This window comes from Tympanuchus pallidicinctus, unplaced genomic scaffold (assembly GCF_026119805.1).
Source record: "Tympanuchus pallidicinctus isolate F22 unplaced genomic scaffold, pur_lepc_1.0 scaffold15, whole genome shotgun sequence".
In the NCBI taxonomy this organism is placed as follows: Eukaryota; Metazoa; Chordata; class Aves; order Galliformes; family Phasianidae; genus Tympanuchus; species Tympanuchus pallidicinctus.
Genome location: NW_026294669.1, coordinates 4,991,750 through 5,009,659, shown reverse-complemented (window position 1 = coordinate 5,009,659; position 17,910 = coordinate 4,991,750). Strand labels below are relative to the sequence as shown.

General features: G+C 33.9%; 1 protein-coding gene across 5 annotated transcripts in view; it reads right to left on the bottom strand.

Moving 5' to 3' along the window:
* LRP1B (LDL receptor related protein 1B) overlaps positions 1-17,910 on the bottom strand; it is a 587,100-nt gene that overhangs the window by 57,645 nt on the left and 511,545 nt on the right. For all 5 annotated transcript variants that reach the window (XM_052675647.1, XM_052675649.1, XM_052675650.1 and 2 more), the window contains 9 exons: positions 17,502-17,595; positions 15,936-16,052; positions 15,659-15,778; positions 13,874-13,993; positions 9,320-9,436; positions 2,887-2,993; positions 2,116-2,245; positions 1,184-1,290; positions 709-841 (listed from right to left, as the gene is read on the bottom strand). In XM_052675647.1, coding sequence (XP_052531607.1) covers positions 709-841; positions 1,184-1,290; positions 2,116-2,245; positions 2,887-2,993; positions 9,320-9,436; positions 13,874-13,993; positions 15,659-15,778; positions 15,936-16,052; positions 17,502-17,595 — 1,045 coding nt within the window. The remainder of the gene's footprint in view (positions 1-708; positions 842-1,183; positions 1,291-2,115; positions 2,246-2,886; positions 2,994-9,319; positions 9,437-13,873; positions 13,994-15,658; positions 15,779-15,935; positions 16,053-17,501; positions 17,596-17,910) is intronic.

Here is a 17,910-nt window from a genome sequence, read left to right as displayed (position 1 = left end):
GGGCTAATAGAAATAGTGCTAGGACCAGAGGAAACAGCCTCAAGTTGTGCAAGGGGGTTTCAGGTTGGATATTAGGAAAAATTTCTGATCTGAAAGAATGGTCAGGCATTACAATGAGCTGCCCAGAGAGGTGGTGAAATTACTGCCCCTGGAGGTGTTCAAGAAATGTTTAGATGTTGTACTAAGGGACATGGTTAGTGGGGAAATATTGGTGGGAGATGGATAATTTCTCCAATAATATATAATTGCTTACATCTGTGCATTTCTATGTACATATAACTATATGCATATAACTATATGCATGCAAATATATATATGAATACACAATGGAAAAGATATATTAGAACAGGATTTCTGAAATTTCAGCAACTATGGGAATTAGACTAACAGATGTATTTCTCAGTAACATTTGGAATCTCCGTCATAAGCATAGAGTTTCTGTAAACCAATTTACATGTACAGTCCTGTGCTCTGAGTAGAAAAGAATTTGACTTTAGGCCTCACATTCATGTTAGATGTAGAATTTTGTACATGGAACTAAACAGAAAATTGGGATTTTATGCTTATTTATTTAAAGATTTTTCATGATATTGCATAGCATTCTAATGATTATTACTCATAAGATCATTTTAAATAACAGCATTCCAATAATACTGGATGTATTACTTTCTTTGATAGCACAGAATGGAACATCAATAGGAACACAACCTTGGACACAGTCTTCTTCATCACTACCATCCACACAGTCATGGATTCCATCACAAAGCCATCTGACAGGGATACAGTAGGCCTTATTTTTGCATCGAAACTGATCTTCTTTGCATTCCGTTACACAATCCATCTATGTGAATACAGAAGCGAACTGATTATTAATAAACAAGAACAGTAACAACATGAATAAAAATGAAATGTGACAAACTTATCCAAGCTGAAGAGCCCCTGAAACAAAATGCCCCAGAATGACACCTAGGTGTTGACTCCGGGGAAACAAGTTGGTATGCTGCAAACAGATGTAACCCAATGCAAGTACCATGTAAACCAAATCATGGGGCCAAGTTATCCGAAGGGGTTTGACTGATGCCAAAAACAACAACAAAAGCCCTCCAACAAAAGAATTCCAACCAAATAGTTATAAATTAATGTCAGAGAATAAAAGAAAAAGCAACATGAATTGCTCAGTTACCTCATCAGATCCATCAGCACAGTCATACTCTCCATTACATTTTGAAGACGCTGAAATACAGCCTCCACTTGCACAGATGTACTCACTTGCAGAGCAGGTTGGAGATGCTGTTTATAAATAAATATTTCAGCATTAGAAAACGATAACTTATGCATAAGCTGCTTTATAGCTTCAAGTCTTTATCTCCTTTAAGATAGCAGCAAAAATGCAGATGATAATCTTTTCCAATCTTTCATAAACTACAACGAAGCCTTCAGTGAAACAAAATTGTCTCGTCCTAAGTGAAGTGTATAGTAATAGTATAAGGTTATACGTGTTTTATCACTATGATTTTTTTTGTCTTCCTCATGCTTGGTAATAATAGCAAATACACACATTTTCATAGAATCAATAGATTAAAGAAATAAGCTTGCTTAAAACGGGTTATGTAAGTGCTTATAATTAAACTTGTGTGAAACCATGGTTCTGTAAAGTATACATGGTTACAATTAAAATAAACACATATTAATCATTATGATTTGAAATACAGATAGACATTTCTGTCACAGTGGAAATCAGGGTTTTGTCATAGACTTCGTAAGTTGTACTAATGTAGAGAATGCTTGCCAAAAAATAACCACATTTTCCAGGAGATAAACAATGAACTGAAACAATAACAATTTGCTAGAGAGAAGCCCTGCTTAAGGACAGGTGAAAACAGAATGAACACCATGAAAAAAAAATCTCCAGAAACTCTCATAACATGCTAAGAAATACTTCTCTTTTTTTTCAGAGCAGAATTCTGTAAACTGAGTTATATTTCAATCTAATTAAATACCATTCTCCTCAACAATTGTATACACAGCTTCTTTTTAAAAACGAGTTTTAGAGTACACAATGGTACAAATTTGGAAGAACAAACTGTATCTCAATTTAGTTTAAAGAAAAAATACCTGGTTCACAATTTTTCTCATCATCCCCAAGTTTGCAGTCTTCATGACCATCACATTTCCATTTTGCTGATATGCACTGACCATTGGAACACTGGAACTGATCTCTTGAACAGCCTGTTTCACAGTACCTCTGTTACAATAAAAACAGTGTATATTCAAGATCAAGTACTTCATATAAACATAGTTAAATACATAGCTAATCAGAAAAGTTAGTCATACCACTACCACTTCACACTATGAAATGTGTGTGCCTTATGAAAATAAAATAGCTTTCCAAGATCAATTAACTGATTGTGGTTTGAACCTTCTAAATAAGTGGGAAGCACATGAACTCCAACACTGTCAGGAAAGGAAAAGAGACAAAAAGTACAAAATAGAACTGAGAAAGAACAAAACAAATATCGAGAGCACCTTTCCTACTGAAGTCCACATTTTCTCAATAAAACCCATAAACAAATTCGCTGCTGGTTCAGAAGGCAAAGTTTCCCCAACTAAAGCACAAAATATACACAGGATAGGAAGAGAACTAGATCACTGACAGGGCCAAAAAGAAGAAGATAGACTACAGAAAAAAACTTGATTTAAAGTCTTGCTCTCTTTTTAGGTTAACTAATTCAATAAGTTTGATTTTAATTTAGTGAAGACATCTATACAATGCATGTACACGCATCAAATTTGCATTCCTCCTTAAATAGTCATATGTAGAAAATTTAGTCTCAAGAATCTAAACCTAGCAATTTTCTCAACTACTTCCCCCTGGAAGAAGCCTACCTCATCTGAGCCATCTGCACAGTCATAGTCTCCATCACACCAGAATCTTGCTGAAACACAGTCTCCATTTGCACAAAGAAAGTCTTTCAAAGTGCACGTTTGAGGCTCTGAACAAAGAAGAGAAACAAGCCTAGGTTTATTAGCATTTCCATAAAAATAGCTCATACATAATTTTCCCAAACAGTCAATCAATGAATTACTCTTACAAAATCAAAAACATTAACCCTCAAATTCTAAGAACTTTTTTTTCCCCTGTAGGATTTTTTCTTCATTATATTTTATAACTAAATTTCACTTGCATATTACAAGCTGTTCATGAAAATACTTCCATTTGGCAGATTTCTTTACAAAATTACATGAGGCTGAATATTTAAGTATTAATTATTTCAGTGCATGTGTGTTATGAAAAATTTAGTGAGATAGATACCACAGACTAGAAATCTGTTTTGCACCTGTTAATGTCCAATGTAATTGGAATTAAATGTAACTTTGACTTTCAATTAAATAGCTTGTAACATATATATGTGTCAAGAAACAGGTTCCCTTGTGCTACACACTCAGGGGAACAGTTTTGAGATGGTAAACGGAATACCACAGAAGGAAACTTTGGAGTTTCAAGTCAAATAATTCAGTTTTCCAGCAATTAAGTACAGGATGAAGCATGACAACAATACTGGCCTTACATACTGACAGAATTATTAGAGAAAGGGAATGTGATGAAGTGCATTCATAAAAAAGCTCACTTTTCTATACTGTCAGTATTGAAAATTGAAAAAAGTAGAAGTAAGGAGACTTTTAGGAATTTTAAAGTAATTTCAGGGAAAAGAAAAGAGATGTTAGATAAAAAATCTCAGAAGCTTACAGACAGACAAGAGACAATGTATACTGGAAGTTAAGTGGGTTATTTTGTGACTAAATGATATGTCCTTCTATTCCCTGAGAAGAACCAAAACACATGGAAGCTGGAAGTCACTACAGAAGGTGGAGGAGGAGAGCAGACAAAACTAATTTGAGATATAGGCAAAGCAAACAGAAGAAGGTGGCTGCAGGGAGCGATGAACTAATCCTAAGAAAGTGAGATTGTCTGTTTCAGCCCCTTTACTTCATTCACTGCATAGCTCTGCATTTTTGCTTTTATTACCATAAAAACTCTGGACAAGGGATCAGAGTGGAATATTCTCCCAACAGAATACTATGTACTTTCCTCTTGAAAATGGAGCTTTTACAGAAAGCTGGCAAGAGGGCTAAAGGGCATGTCCTATTAGGAGAGGATGAGAACACTTGGGTTGTGTGGTCTGAGGAAAGGAGTCTGAGAGAAGACCTCATTGCTCCTTAATAACGACCTGAAGAGGGGAAGTGAAGGGGGAGGTGCTGGTCTCTGATCTCTAATAACTGATGTCAGGATATGCAGGAACTATGCACAGTCAGGGGATGTTCAGACAAGACGTTAGGAAATATTAATTTACAGTACAGGTGCTAAAATACTGAGACTTCCTAAATAGTTGGCTCATGTTACATGCCCAACAGTGGTCTAAAGGCATTGAGACAATATCCTTAGTGATGGACTTAAACTTTGGTTAGCCTTCAAGTAGTCAGGAGGCTGAACTGGATGATCTCTGTACCTCCCTTTCAACTGAATTAATCTGATTTATTCTGTCCTAAAAGTTAAAGGAAAAAAAACAAAAACAAAGACACCTTATGGACTTGTAACCTTTAAGCAAAGGTACAGAAAAAGAGGTAATAGAACAGAATTTAATCATGTCTCTATATGTAACTTAGTCTTTGACAGCCATAGGGTTTTAGGACTGAAAAAGCAACTAAGGATTATCTGTTAGATCCTTTTAATATTAGAGCAAACACTGCATTAATTAAATAATGTAACATCAAGAATAAGGATTGACTGGAAAGATCTTTTGAGATGGGAAGATTTCAGGCAAAAGGCAAAAAAGAGCAAAAAAAAATTATCAATGGAGAGAAGATGGAAAAGGAAGAGAGATGAAGAGAATTGCAGTGGGCAGTAATGGATGAGATGATGCTAAAGAGTCCTTAAACAAGCAATGGAAGATAGATGCATGAATATTTTTGAAAAACCTAATGTGGTGATCAAGGAAAGATAACACAAGATTAAAAAAATCCACTGGAGAAGAATTTGGTGAATACCAGAATGAGAACATATCATACAACGTGCACATATGATGTGCACGTTACACAGATCTAAGGTAAAGCTGAACTTAGGAATCTCCAATATTCAGAAATAAAAAACTTTCAAAAAAAAAAGTCTTTCTGATGAATCTCTGAGTTTCTTCATGTTTTTCCTCCTTACATTAAAAAAAAAAAAAAAAACAGTTTGAAAAGTTGCCTTTTTAAAAAAAAAAGAATTTAGTTTTTTCATGTAGGTACAAATTTTCATTTTGAAGTTGTAGGAAAGTAGTAATACAAGCAGATCTACACCAATTACGTCACTTCTCCAGCACTGTTATTTTCAATCAAATCAAAGTTTAACATTTATATGGATTACTAATTTTCTCAAAGCAAAAGCTCATTGTATAAATGTTAGCAAATCAGTGACTCACTTTCTGTCAACAGGCCAGGAAGAGGAATTTCAAAACGTGATAAATTGTATAAGGGAAATAATTTGTGGAAAAAAACCCAAACAATTCACATGCAAATAAACATATGCCATGTTTCTGTTCTGATTTGCGAAATACAAGCAAATATTTTTTCTATATTGGTAATGAATTATTTATAAACAGAGATTTGATTCTGCAAAAATGAACACAATGAGCTAACTTCCCATTTCTCTGTTTGCAAGAAATATTTCTTCTGCTGTAGGAATACTTCTCTGTGATTTTCATATGCACACAGGAGAGAACTTTTCCATCAGTGCTCACATTGTTAGTGAAAGGAATAAGTATTTAGAGATCTCTGTATAACCAGAAGAAGTCAGAATCTTTCAGCTTTTGCTTTACAAAAACTCCTACTGAATCTCCTTCCTGAATTAAGCAATTTTGTATAAAGAATTTTATTAGAAATACAGCACATAAAATGACCTCCTTTCATAATTTCAAGTCCGAAAATAACCTGTGGTGATGACATATTTGTCAACTAGAATGGCATAAAGAATGGGATCTCACAGGAAAGATTCAAATTCATTTCATATTCGTGGCTCAATTTCTTATTTAATAAGCATGGATATTTCATTAAACCATGAATTTAAAGGATTTTATTAGGTATCTGAGGTATTATACACAACTGAGATAGAAGAATGTTTTTTTTTTAAAATAGGATATAAATTTCAAGTTTCTAATGTAGTTTTCATCTGTATTTGTTCAGGTTAAACATGTTTTTGTTTATCACTGAGATCTAGCACCTCTTAGAAAACTGACATGGGGCATGACTGTATGGCTTTATTTGCACCTAGTCAACTGAGCCTGAAACAGTGTAAAAGATGCAGAGAATTTATAGCACTGTCCACTCAAGATCTGTCTACTGAAGATGATGTTAGGAGACATTATAGATTACAGCTATTTCAGCCTTTCAATACACTAGTGTAAATGTGTTCACTTAGACACTGAGTAATTGGCTAGTTCTCATTACCTTTAGAATACAAAGCTATCCAAGGACAAAATTAACTAATTTGTTTTCTTGATACCTTGTAAGAGCAACAAAGCACTGAAAAGATTATCCAGCAACTTCAGTAATATTTTCACACATCTAATGCATGTCTTTCTGCAACATTATAATATTTGCTTTGCTTCACTGTTTACAGCACATATGTTTTTAACTACACTCAATACAACAGTACTGGCGTCTTCTTTTGAGCAGGAATAAGTCATTACAGTGGAATTCTCCATTTTTAAAGTTCCCTGAAACAAAATACTACTTTGCTTAATATCTTCCATAAAAAAATCCAAACAACCCTTAAAGAAAATTCCCCCTCCAAAAAGATAATTATTAACTGAGTTAAAAATACATTCTGCTTTAATTAATGCTTTCAATACGGACCCTTTAACCTCCCAGTATCATAGAATGGCTTGGGTTTGAAGGGACCTCAAGGATCATGAAGCTCCAACCCCGTCTTAGCCTGGACCACCAACCTCCACATTTAATACTAGACCAGAATGTCCAGGGCCCCATCCAGCCTGACCTTGAACACCTCCAGTGACGGGGCATCCACAGCCACTCTGGACAATAATTCTTACTTATTTTGGGGGGGGGAGGGGGGGGGAGGGGTATGGGGTGAGCTCAAATGACAGTCCTCTAGTTATTTTCTGGTTTTTTTTGAAGGATCACAACACTTGCATTCAGCAATGTAAACATTACATAAGAATTGCAAAGAAGAAATAAACAGGAAACATAATTCACAAAATATATATAAGACAGATACAGTTAAAGAGCAACAAAGTCTGAAGAAGCTATGCCAGATATAAAGTCATAACAGACACAACTGTTGGTATTATAGCACTAATAATTTTTCACACACATATTTCCAAAACATGCTCTTTTTCACCGTTGTTCATTTCACTGAATAATTGTTTGTACATGCAAAGGAATTGTATACCTAAACAGAAATACTTGAGCTATTTCTAAAATTCAGTGGATTAGTTCTTATTTTTGAGAAACAACACATTCTCTCACACAACTACATGAAAAACTCCTCGTAAATGCAGGCATGCCATGAACAACTTATAACGTATAATTCACTTTGTCAAATTCTCTGGTATTTCATAGGTATTTCATATATATTTGTTTTGTTACACTTTTTAAAAGGCCACAGCCTACCAAGAATTTTTTACTTCTAGTTTGAACAACTCAATGATGTTATGTATTATGCCAGTGCTTCTGAGATAGTGAATTTTCAACTGTGCCAGCATACTGTATTTAATTTAGTCAGTAGAATAAAGGATCTCAAAAGTTAGGAAGTAAAGCATGTATTTGACAAGCAAAAAAAACCAAATACCAAACAGTAAACATGAAGTACAATTCATCACTCTGCAGAGATCTGTTTAATGCTTATATATTGTGAGGTTTATTCTCAGAATTGAAGTAATTGTAGTTTGTTGCACAGGCTGCACCTGGGTACTCTCAAATCACTTATCCTATGCACTACAGTTAGCTACAGATTTCTTGATATGAAAGTTTAGAGAATAGTCAAGACGAAAATATATAAGTTAATTACTGAAGTAAACACAAAGACAGCAAACTGATTGCTCCTTCATTATTTGAACACTTGTTTTTATAATTTTATTCCATGACAACCTAATACTTAAGAAAGAATTAATCCCACTTCACAGATGGTGCATTTCAAAGAAAGATGCGTAATACTTATATTGCAGACAGCGGTAATGTTTAGGAGAGGTGTTTCTTTTACAACATTTTCAACTAGTCACATAGACAAACACTGCTATTGTGAAACAATGTATTTTCCTTTGATTTTTACATGACTGTAAAAATAAGTTCTTACTGTTTTTAACAAAAAAAAAAAAATCTCACCAGCACTAATATGTATTTCCTAAGTAAAATCTCCCATGAAGCTAAGAAAGCTTTTGTGTGTCATCAACACCCTCCTGCCCACGTTTAACAGCACATGGTTGATAGCAATTACCAAGTCAGATGACATTCTTCCCTTTAGACGAAGTGGTTGCATATGAAAACTATGATACTTATGCTTTCGGTAACTCACAGCATTTTTTAACAGACTGTGATCAAAAGGCATACAAATCTATTTAAACTTTAAAGCTAACGAGCTTGCCTTCAGACTTCAGTACCTATGGACACCACGTGTTGAATAAGAGAAAGGGGCAGACAGTGCAAGAATTCATTGAGCATTCTAAGTTATTATTTCAAAGATGTCAAATACACCCTAAGGATATACAGTCAGGACCTTGCATTAAAGATTATAAAAGACATTAAATTTCTTAGATTTCAAAGAACAAAAGAAAAGAAGATTTGAAATTGTTTGCCAGCTGAACAGAAGACACTTCAAAAATACTGATGGAATTTTCCTGTGGAAATATTTTATAAAGAGGATGATTATGAGATGAAGGGAACCATTATGAGTTTGTCATTTCTTCCTCAGAACCAATCTAAATTAACACACTGCAAGTAGTATTACAGAGACTTATTAGGCATTGAGGTTGCAATCGCAATCAAAAACTATTCTTAAAAAGCAGCTTTTCTGATTGGATATTTTTCATGATTTTTATCTGGATAATAAGTTTGAGGTATGAGAGTTAATTCTAGGACAAAGGTAAATTTATTTGGGCACTATTCATTGCGAGTTCACATTATTGAAAAGTCATAGATGAGACATTTTTTCATCTTTGTCATACAGAAACAAACCACACATATACAGTTCATCAGAAGAAAATCCTCTTACATGTTGCTAAACTGACTACTCATTGAAATATGTATTTAGGTAAAAGTTACTTACTACAGTTTTCTTCATCAGAATTATCACCACAATCGTTTTGGCTATCACATCTCCAATGATCTGGAATACAGTTGTTGTTTTTGCACTGGAATTCATGAGGCCCACAAGTTTTCTTGTCTGCAATTAGAACGAACATCATTTACATCATTGTGAAATAGAAAAGAAAGTCTGCTACTGAAGAGTGACATGACAGCATTGCAGGACACATTTGAGAAGAAAAAACCTAAATACTTGAAAAGTTGTTTTCATTAATCATTTTGTTTCTCATGCCACATTCTTTAAGACAATATTTTTTCAGCCATGCCGTAACGGATACATCATAAATATGATGATAAAAAAGATGCTGTAAAAAATGTAATTTAATGAAAAAAGGGAAATTCAGAAGGATGCCCACATTAGCTTGGATAGGTTAACATTACTGCATTAAATCTCAAAAGCTGCACTGACTTCTTCTTGAATTTTGCAGGATGATTGCCCTGCAAAAGAACAGATCACAGAAACCTACAAGAATATTTTTGACAAATATACAGAATACATATTTCTAAACATCTATGCTTATATGTAACAATTTAAGACTAAGGGTGCCTAACAAAATTTTGCATTTGGCTTTATACTTTCACTTAGGTGGTGTCTCAGACTGAAAGATTGGTAACATAGAGGAAAAATCATCAAGTATACAATGCTAAACTGAGGTTAATTTTTATCATGTGGTAAAATCTCAGAGAATATTCTGGTTTATACAACAGTATCATAAGCAAAGCCTTTCAGAAACGCATTCTGAACATTCTGAACTACTCCAGCTGCCTGTGTTTTCTTTTCATCTTTCTTTGTTTCTTTCCTGAACAATTCTTTTAGTCTAATAAGGTGTAGTAAGAAAATGAAGGAAATTAAAATCAATGGCACTTTATTTAAAACAAAACAAACAAACAAAAAAAACCCACAAAACTTTATATAAAGTTTCAACGACATTTAAAATTACTTTTCTGCTATGATGATATTTCAGTTTCCTAAATTTCCATGTCCATTTGGCTATTTCAAAACATCACAGTTCAGGCTTCCTTATCCTGACATCTTATTAAGTTCTAATATCTGACAGAATGAGGGACTGAAATACTAGCTGAAGTCAACCTGCTTTCTCCACCTCTGAGAAAGAAATTAGAGGTATGACATTTAATGCTATGGCCCAAACAGCTGATTCTGTGTTTTGTTTTAGGTATGGCTTTTGAATACTAAATAGATTGAGACAAATGCTGGTGTGGATCTGTACACTCACAAATCTGGTAATTAAATACTGCCTTTTGCTTTTGTTCCTAATTCTCTGCCAACATCACAATTATTATCAGTTTCCTCAACAAATAGTTTAACCTATGATGTTTCTCAAGATGACAAAAATAACCCAGAGATAATCAAAGATATTTCAGAGAATTTGTGTTTTAGAATATTTCAAATTGGAAGTGACCCACAAGGGTCACTGAGTCCAACCTCTGGATCCACACAGGACCACCCAAAAATCAGACCATCTGCTTGAGCGTTCTGTCCAAACACTTCCTGTACTCCAGCAGGCCCAGGGCTGTGAAAATTTCCCTGGGGAGCAGGATATCAATTATGACATTTCAAATAATTGCACTGGCAAGCACTTGAAGAGCATTTAACAATAGAAGGCATAAAAATAACAGTAACATAAAAACTTATTGTACTTGCTTTTGTTGCTTTACAAAGGTGGTTTCACTTCCTATGCTTATCCTGTGCATTAAAATATTTCTAGTGAACTCTAGTCTGAAATTAACATAACTGCCCACAAAATGAGTCCTAAAGGCTAGTCACAGATCATATCCTATTCATCCTTCTACAATGAGTATCAAGATCTAATTAAAAAAGGACAGAAAACAGAGAACCTTCTTTTCTACTACTTGCTGGGTTGAAGACAACATACAAGATTTCTTTATTCTTCATAAAGCATACTAAATCTATTTTGTATTGCCTCTTTGCATTTATGTACACTGATGGAGAAAGTTTGGCTTTCTTAAAAAGCAAACAAGCAAGCAAAAAAAATCTGTGTATTCTAAATGTACAATTGTCCCTTGAATATTTATCTTCCTTCTTACTCCATTTTTAATAAATAAAAAGAACTATAATTCTTTCCATCTACAAAATACTTTTTCTGTATTTCTAAGGATCTTTTTTTGTCACTTGAGGATTCTGAAAGCTTTATTTTACCTTGAGGTTGATTCTGATCTCTCACAGTAGCTTACAATTGACATGCCTAACAGACTAGATTTGCTTGTCTTCCACCTCATTCTCCAGATTAATGAGAGCTCAGGAAAATAGGAAGACAGCAGAACTACGACATAACAAAGATGAAAATTTGAGAAAGTTTCATAACAAATCTCTGATCTTTTGGAAATGTATATTCAACTCAAAATAAATAAAGAGCTTATTTTTTGTATTGTAGAATCCTGAAAGGTACACCCACATTTTGTCATAGCTGTCTTCAAACACTAAACTGTTTTCCACTCTTCTTACAGTAAGACTCCACGGAAATGTGGAAGTTCATATAGAAATAGAATACAGAAGTTATGATTACTTAATTTTCATGTTTCTATCTTAAATTATAATTGACAGAGATTAAGCTATTTTTGGATAAAAATAAAATTAAAATTAAATGAAAGGAAAAAGGAAAAAAACAATAGTTGACGAATTATTCTGGTAAATATCTAAAATACATATAACCTTTAAAGCAGATTATAACTTTCTCAGACTGCACACAGCTTTTTTCATATTCTAACCTACAAAAGGGCCTTTTTCACAAGAATCACAAGGTTGGAAACGACCTATAAGATCATCCAGTCCAACCGTCTCCTCATCACCACTGCCACCACTAGCACTAAACCATATCACACAGCACGTCATCCAGACGCGTCTTGAACACTGCCAGGGATGGTGACTCCACCACCTCCCTGGGCAGGCCATTCCAGTGCCTGACTACTCTCTGAGAGAAGTTCTTCCTTATGTCCAATCTGAACCTCCTCTGATACAACCTGCAGCCATTGCCCCGTGTCCTGCTCATTGCCTGAGAGAAGAGGCCAGATCCCTCTTCACCACAGCCTCCCTTCAGGAGGTTGTACAGTGCAATGAGGTCTCCCCTGAGCCTCCTCTTCTCCAGACTAAACAATCCCAGCTCCCTCAGCCGCTCCTCATAAGACTTGTGCTCCAGACCCCTCACCAGTTTTGTTGCCCTTCTCTGAACACGCTCCAGGATCTCAACATCTTTCCTGTAGTGAGGGGCCCAAAACTGAACACAATACTCGAGGTGCGGCCTCACCAGTGTTTTGATGTAAAGTATCAAAGCTCTGAATAAAGATTGCCATAATTTAATGCCTTCTTTTAATTGTCTGGATAAAATGCATGCATTAGGTCTATCCAACATTCTTTGAAAAACACCATAAATTCATTAACACTTATTTAAGTGTTTTAATTGCCTCAGTTGGAAACAAACCACAGAAGACTAAATACATATAGTAAAATTCCAGCAAGTTCACTCAAAATTGTATTCCCCATAACACATGATAGCAAATATTTACTAAGAAAAATATATATGTCTACACAGCACATAAGCAAAAAAGAAATTACCCTTTATGCAAAGTTTTGCAAGGTAGGCATTTTAAAAATGAACTATAAATGATATATTACTATTAGCACCAGCACATGAAGCTCTTTATTACAGTTTACTTGTAAATTCAAAATTTAATTCTCCTGAAGTTTGTTCATAAAAATAACCATCTTTAATTATTAAAAAAAAAAAAGCAGAAGAACAAATCGCATTCAAACTACTAATATAAAGAGGTTATTTAAACATATCTCAAATGCTAAAATTAAGGGAAAATTTAAAATGAGATTAAAGTCATCCTGTTCTTTTAATATGCTTAGTTAATAATGCATAGCTATGAGTGGCGTATAACAATTTACCCATACTCAGTGTTCCTATTTTCTCCAACATAAAAACAGAAGGCATAATAATCAACCAGTAAATTTGAAATAAAAACAGAGTTGGATTTTCACAAAGGCAGTTCATTTATTACGAAATGTCTTTGTTATATTGTGTCTCTTTCTTAGTCTGGAACATAAAGTTTATGCACCTCTACTGAAATTATAGTAGACTAAAGGAAATTATGAAAATTTTCACTATTTATTAAACACAATAGCAATAAAATGTGGAATAAATTGGTGAAAACTTGATAATTTTTCAGAAAAATAGAAAATGTCATGATATTCCAGATAAGAAACTCATTCATAATTCCAGTCAATAACGTAATTGTATTTAAGTCTATTTTAATGTCTATATTAAAGTTATAATAACTAAGTCTATTTATATATTACCATCCAACAAGAACACTAAGAGCCAGATAAAACCATCATATCAGCTACCACCGTAGATTGGAAGAAGACTTGTTAAGTGAAATTATAATTTCCCTTTACTACTTTTTCTAACAACATGAAGCTACAGTCACATATTCAAAAAAAAAGCGATATATTCTAAACCAGAGTGATACTCACCACAGTTAGCTTCATCCGATCCATCAGCACAGTCTGGGTCTTCATCACATACCCACAGTTTAGAAATGCAGTGCTTTGTTGTTTGACACTGGAAATGGTCTGGAGAACAACTGTTTTCCGCTTTAAGGAAGAAGGTTCAAATTAAACCTAGACAATTCTAATCACATTCAAAACATTTGCTTTGTAAGAAAAGTAAAGGGTAAAAAAAACCTTCAAAAAAATCAGGCATCTCTGGCATTATTTTAGTAATTTCTATAAAAAAACATTTGGTTTATATTGTTCATAGCAAAAAAAATGAAGGTAAAATAGTTTTACGCATGATTTTAAAATCTGACAAAAATAGATTTTATTAGAATATAAGGTAGAATTTTATCTTTCTTAAGAGAGAAGCTCATAATGCCTAGAATGGCTTGGGTTGGAAGAGACCACAAGGATCATCGAGTTCCAACCCTTAGGAATGTGTTAGTAAGGTGCTAAGCAAGACAAACAGAAATGAAAAATGTGTGTAATGAACCCTTCCACCTTCCATCCTACGCTGTGCCTTGGCAGTTGACAGCTTCAGAACACTCTTACTTCATATCACAGCAGATGATCCTATCTCACTCTAGTTGAAAACACCCCAAGTTTTCAACTCTGTCATTGTTGATCCTGTTCATATACCTCCCACATCCCATGAACAACACTGTGCTGTAGGCTCTGTTGCTCTGATTTCATTTTTATTTCTGTCTAGTACAACTTACAGTTGTAAGGGAACCTTCTATATGCTATCTGTCATTTTTATACTGGAAAAAGCAATTTTGCCTATCTTCTGCAGGTGTTTACCTGACCCTAATGATCTGATTTTTAAAGAAATGTAACAGGCAAATAAGGGTATAATACTGTCTGTCAGAAGCTTGAGCTCTGCTATTTAGAAGATGGACATCAAACATGATAATTAACAAAGTCTTTGTATTCTTAGCATCTCTTTTCTTGGAGGAGTTTTCTTTGTATAAATGCAACTTCTGAGACAGCTAATTCAGAAAATAGGACTGAAGTTAGAACAGCTGTAAATCTGAATAATAAACAGAATGAAAGATATTTCAAGGCGCAGCATCATCATCTTAATGAATCTTTAGAATGATCTAAAATACAAACTATTAATACATTTCAAGTCTAATTGAAAATATTTTCTTTAATCACCTCTGTGAAATATGGAGCAAAACTGGATTTACCACAAAGTAAGATGTATAATATCTGTGTAAATGGCAATCAAGCTGCTTAGGTAAATTTATGAAGTTCCTGCAGAAGGGGGAATTGAAAACGCTGAAAACGATATCAATAAAAAAATACAGAGAAGAAACTATAGGTCCACATCATTTTTAATAAAATAAGCAGAGATGTGTTTGTGTTTTTTTTTGTTTGTTTGTTTGTTTGTTTTTGAAATATGCTGCCACAAGACAAGGAAGATGAAAGCCTCAAGAAGATAAGTCATTTGTAAGGTGGTTAAGAGTAAAATTGATGTTTCAGCCTAAGCCAGAAACACAATTAAATGCTTGAAATTAATTTGTTTACACACTCCTTTTTTTGTAATAACTTTAAAAAATGAAGTTAATAAATGGCATTTTATTCTGTTCTCCTGTAGATAAAACATTGTATATCAAACAATCCAGTGAATTTGCAGCTTTGCATGCTCCTGAAATTATTTTACAGGGAGGACATTTACATTATTTTACATTCTTTTTTTTTCATCTTGTTGTTTAAAATCAGCTACATAAATCAGAACAAAATTCTCTAAACATTACTTACGACAATCTCTTTCATCTTCTTCATCACCACAATCATCCTGTCCATTGCATCTCAGGTTTATCGGAATGCATTTCTGACTCTTTGTGCACTTGAACTGACCTGACAGACACACATGCGTGTCTGGAAGTTAAAAGAATAAAAATATCGACTTAAAAAGATTAAAAAGTTGAAGATTGAAAGATTAAAAAAAGTCAAATACAAAATCACTTTCTTTGCAGAATGCAAATCACAGCATTTACAACAGTGTAGCACAGCTATACTACAAATAAACACTTACCACAGTTCAGTTCATCAGAATTGTCCCCACAATCATTCTCTCCATCACAGATGAAGGCTGGAAGGGCACAAAGTCCAGTTCCACACTGAAAACGTCCTGGCTGACATCTGAATTCAGCTGGAAGAAAAGAAAACTGCTTATTAATAATGACAAAGGAATGGCAAAGTGTCAATAGTATTGTTCCTTCCCTATGGATCTAACAGAAGTATTTCTGAACACTTGTATTGAACTATATTGCCTCAATCTAAGCAGATGATAGTAAGGAAGATGCATGCATGGTACTTCAAAATTAATTTCAGTCTGAGATTTTACATTCATTTAAATATAGTTGTATTTTACTAACTGTACAGTCCTCTACTGATGGATGTTTGCTGTTAGCTGAACATAAGCTCGCAATTTAGGATATAAACATTTCAGTTTAAATATGCATTTAAGAAATTCACCATCTCACTCTTGATGTGTCTACCACTGCTTGTACTCATAGCCACTGCTGTTAGTGTGAGTGGACAATTATGCAGTCCTATAGCTATATCTTTCATAAATATTTACTTGTCTGGGAGACTGTAAGGAATAGCAGAGTTCTCTGTGTATTTAAGCTTGAGGTAAGAATATAATGGTATTTTGATTTCTGTAGATTAATTTAATATCATTAAAGCAGTTAACGACTGAGACAGAAAACAGCACCATCAACAACATTTTTCTTTGGGAACCCAGTATACTAGACAGGTATTTTTCCAACTACTAAGTAAACTTGCAGTCAGCTACTTGCCTCACATCAGTCATCCTTTGAGAAACTGAAAACATAATCATAACTGACTTCCAGTTGTCTACTGTTTAGTGGAGAAGTACTATGGGAATCTGCTATTTGGACTATGGGAGACTACTGAGAAAAATGGTGCATCTGCACCACTTTCAGGATGTGTGTCAAGGATAAAAAGTGTGTCAAAGATACACTGCAAATTATCATTACATAAAATTATTCATACTGGACTGGTGGGATTTAGTTCCTCAAATTATCCTTTGGAAATATTTATAGAAGTACAAAATGAAAATATATGCATAAAAGACTTATTGGGAAAAATAAAAAGATTCTTAGAAGGAATCGCATGGAGAACGTTTCTCTTGTTATTTTGGAAATTGCACTCATGATAATGTGCAGCTAAGCTTATATAACTGTAATAAAATAAAAGCCAGTGAGATTCATAATATTACAATTCTATCACAAAAAAAAAGATCAAATGTGGCAGAATTTTTTTCTTGAAGACAGACAAAACTAAAATATAAAATCTTCAACAAAAATTGAAAAGGGATGAAAAAAGGTTTAAAACATGAAAAACTTGTATCTTTTCTCCAGAGATATCAAAAGCTTAGTAAACATTAGTTAATGTAAATATTTACAGGATGACAGTCAAGATATTGACCTCTGTAAATCTGACAGCTGCCAAAGAAATCAAAGACGTACTGCAAACAAAAGCTTTCAGAGAAAATCATCTAACTTCTATAAAGCAGTACACTGGTTTTTGACTCTACTGACAAAACTGGGTACCAGATCTAGAATACACTTACGGCACTCCTCAGGCTCATCAGAGCCATCTCCACAGTCATCAACAGTGTCACATTTCCACCAGAATGGAATACATTTGTCAGTTTTGCAACGGAACTGTAAAAAGGAGAGAAAGAAGGAAGAAAGATTTCCATAATACTTTTTTTTTTAAAAAGAAGAAAACCAAAAACAACAAACTATGAGAAATTAAGTGATTGTGGCGTTGTTCCACTAATTGTCAAGTATTTTTATTTTATAACACGTATTCAATTTTTATTTTTTTTTTTGGAGATGCAGTGCACTGTGACTTCAGCTGATAGAAGTCACTATAGTTCTAATGACTTTGGTACATTCACTTGAGCTCCACTGATAAAAACTATTCATTCCATTTCATGCATTCCATAATTTGATCCTACAAAGTCTTAGAACCAT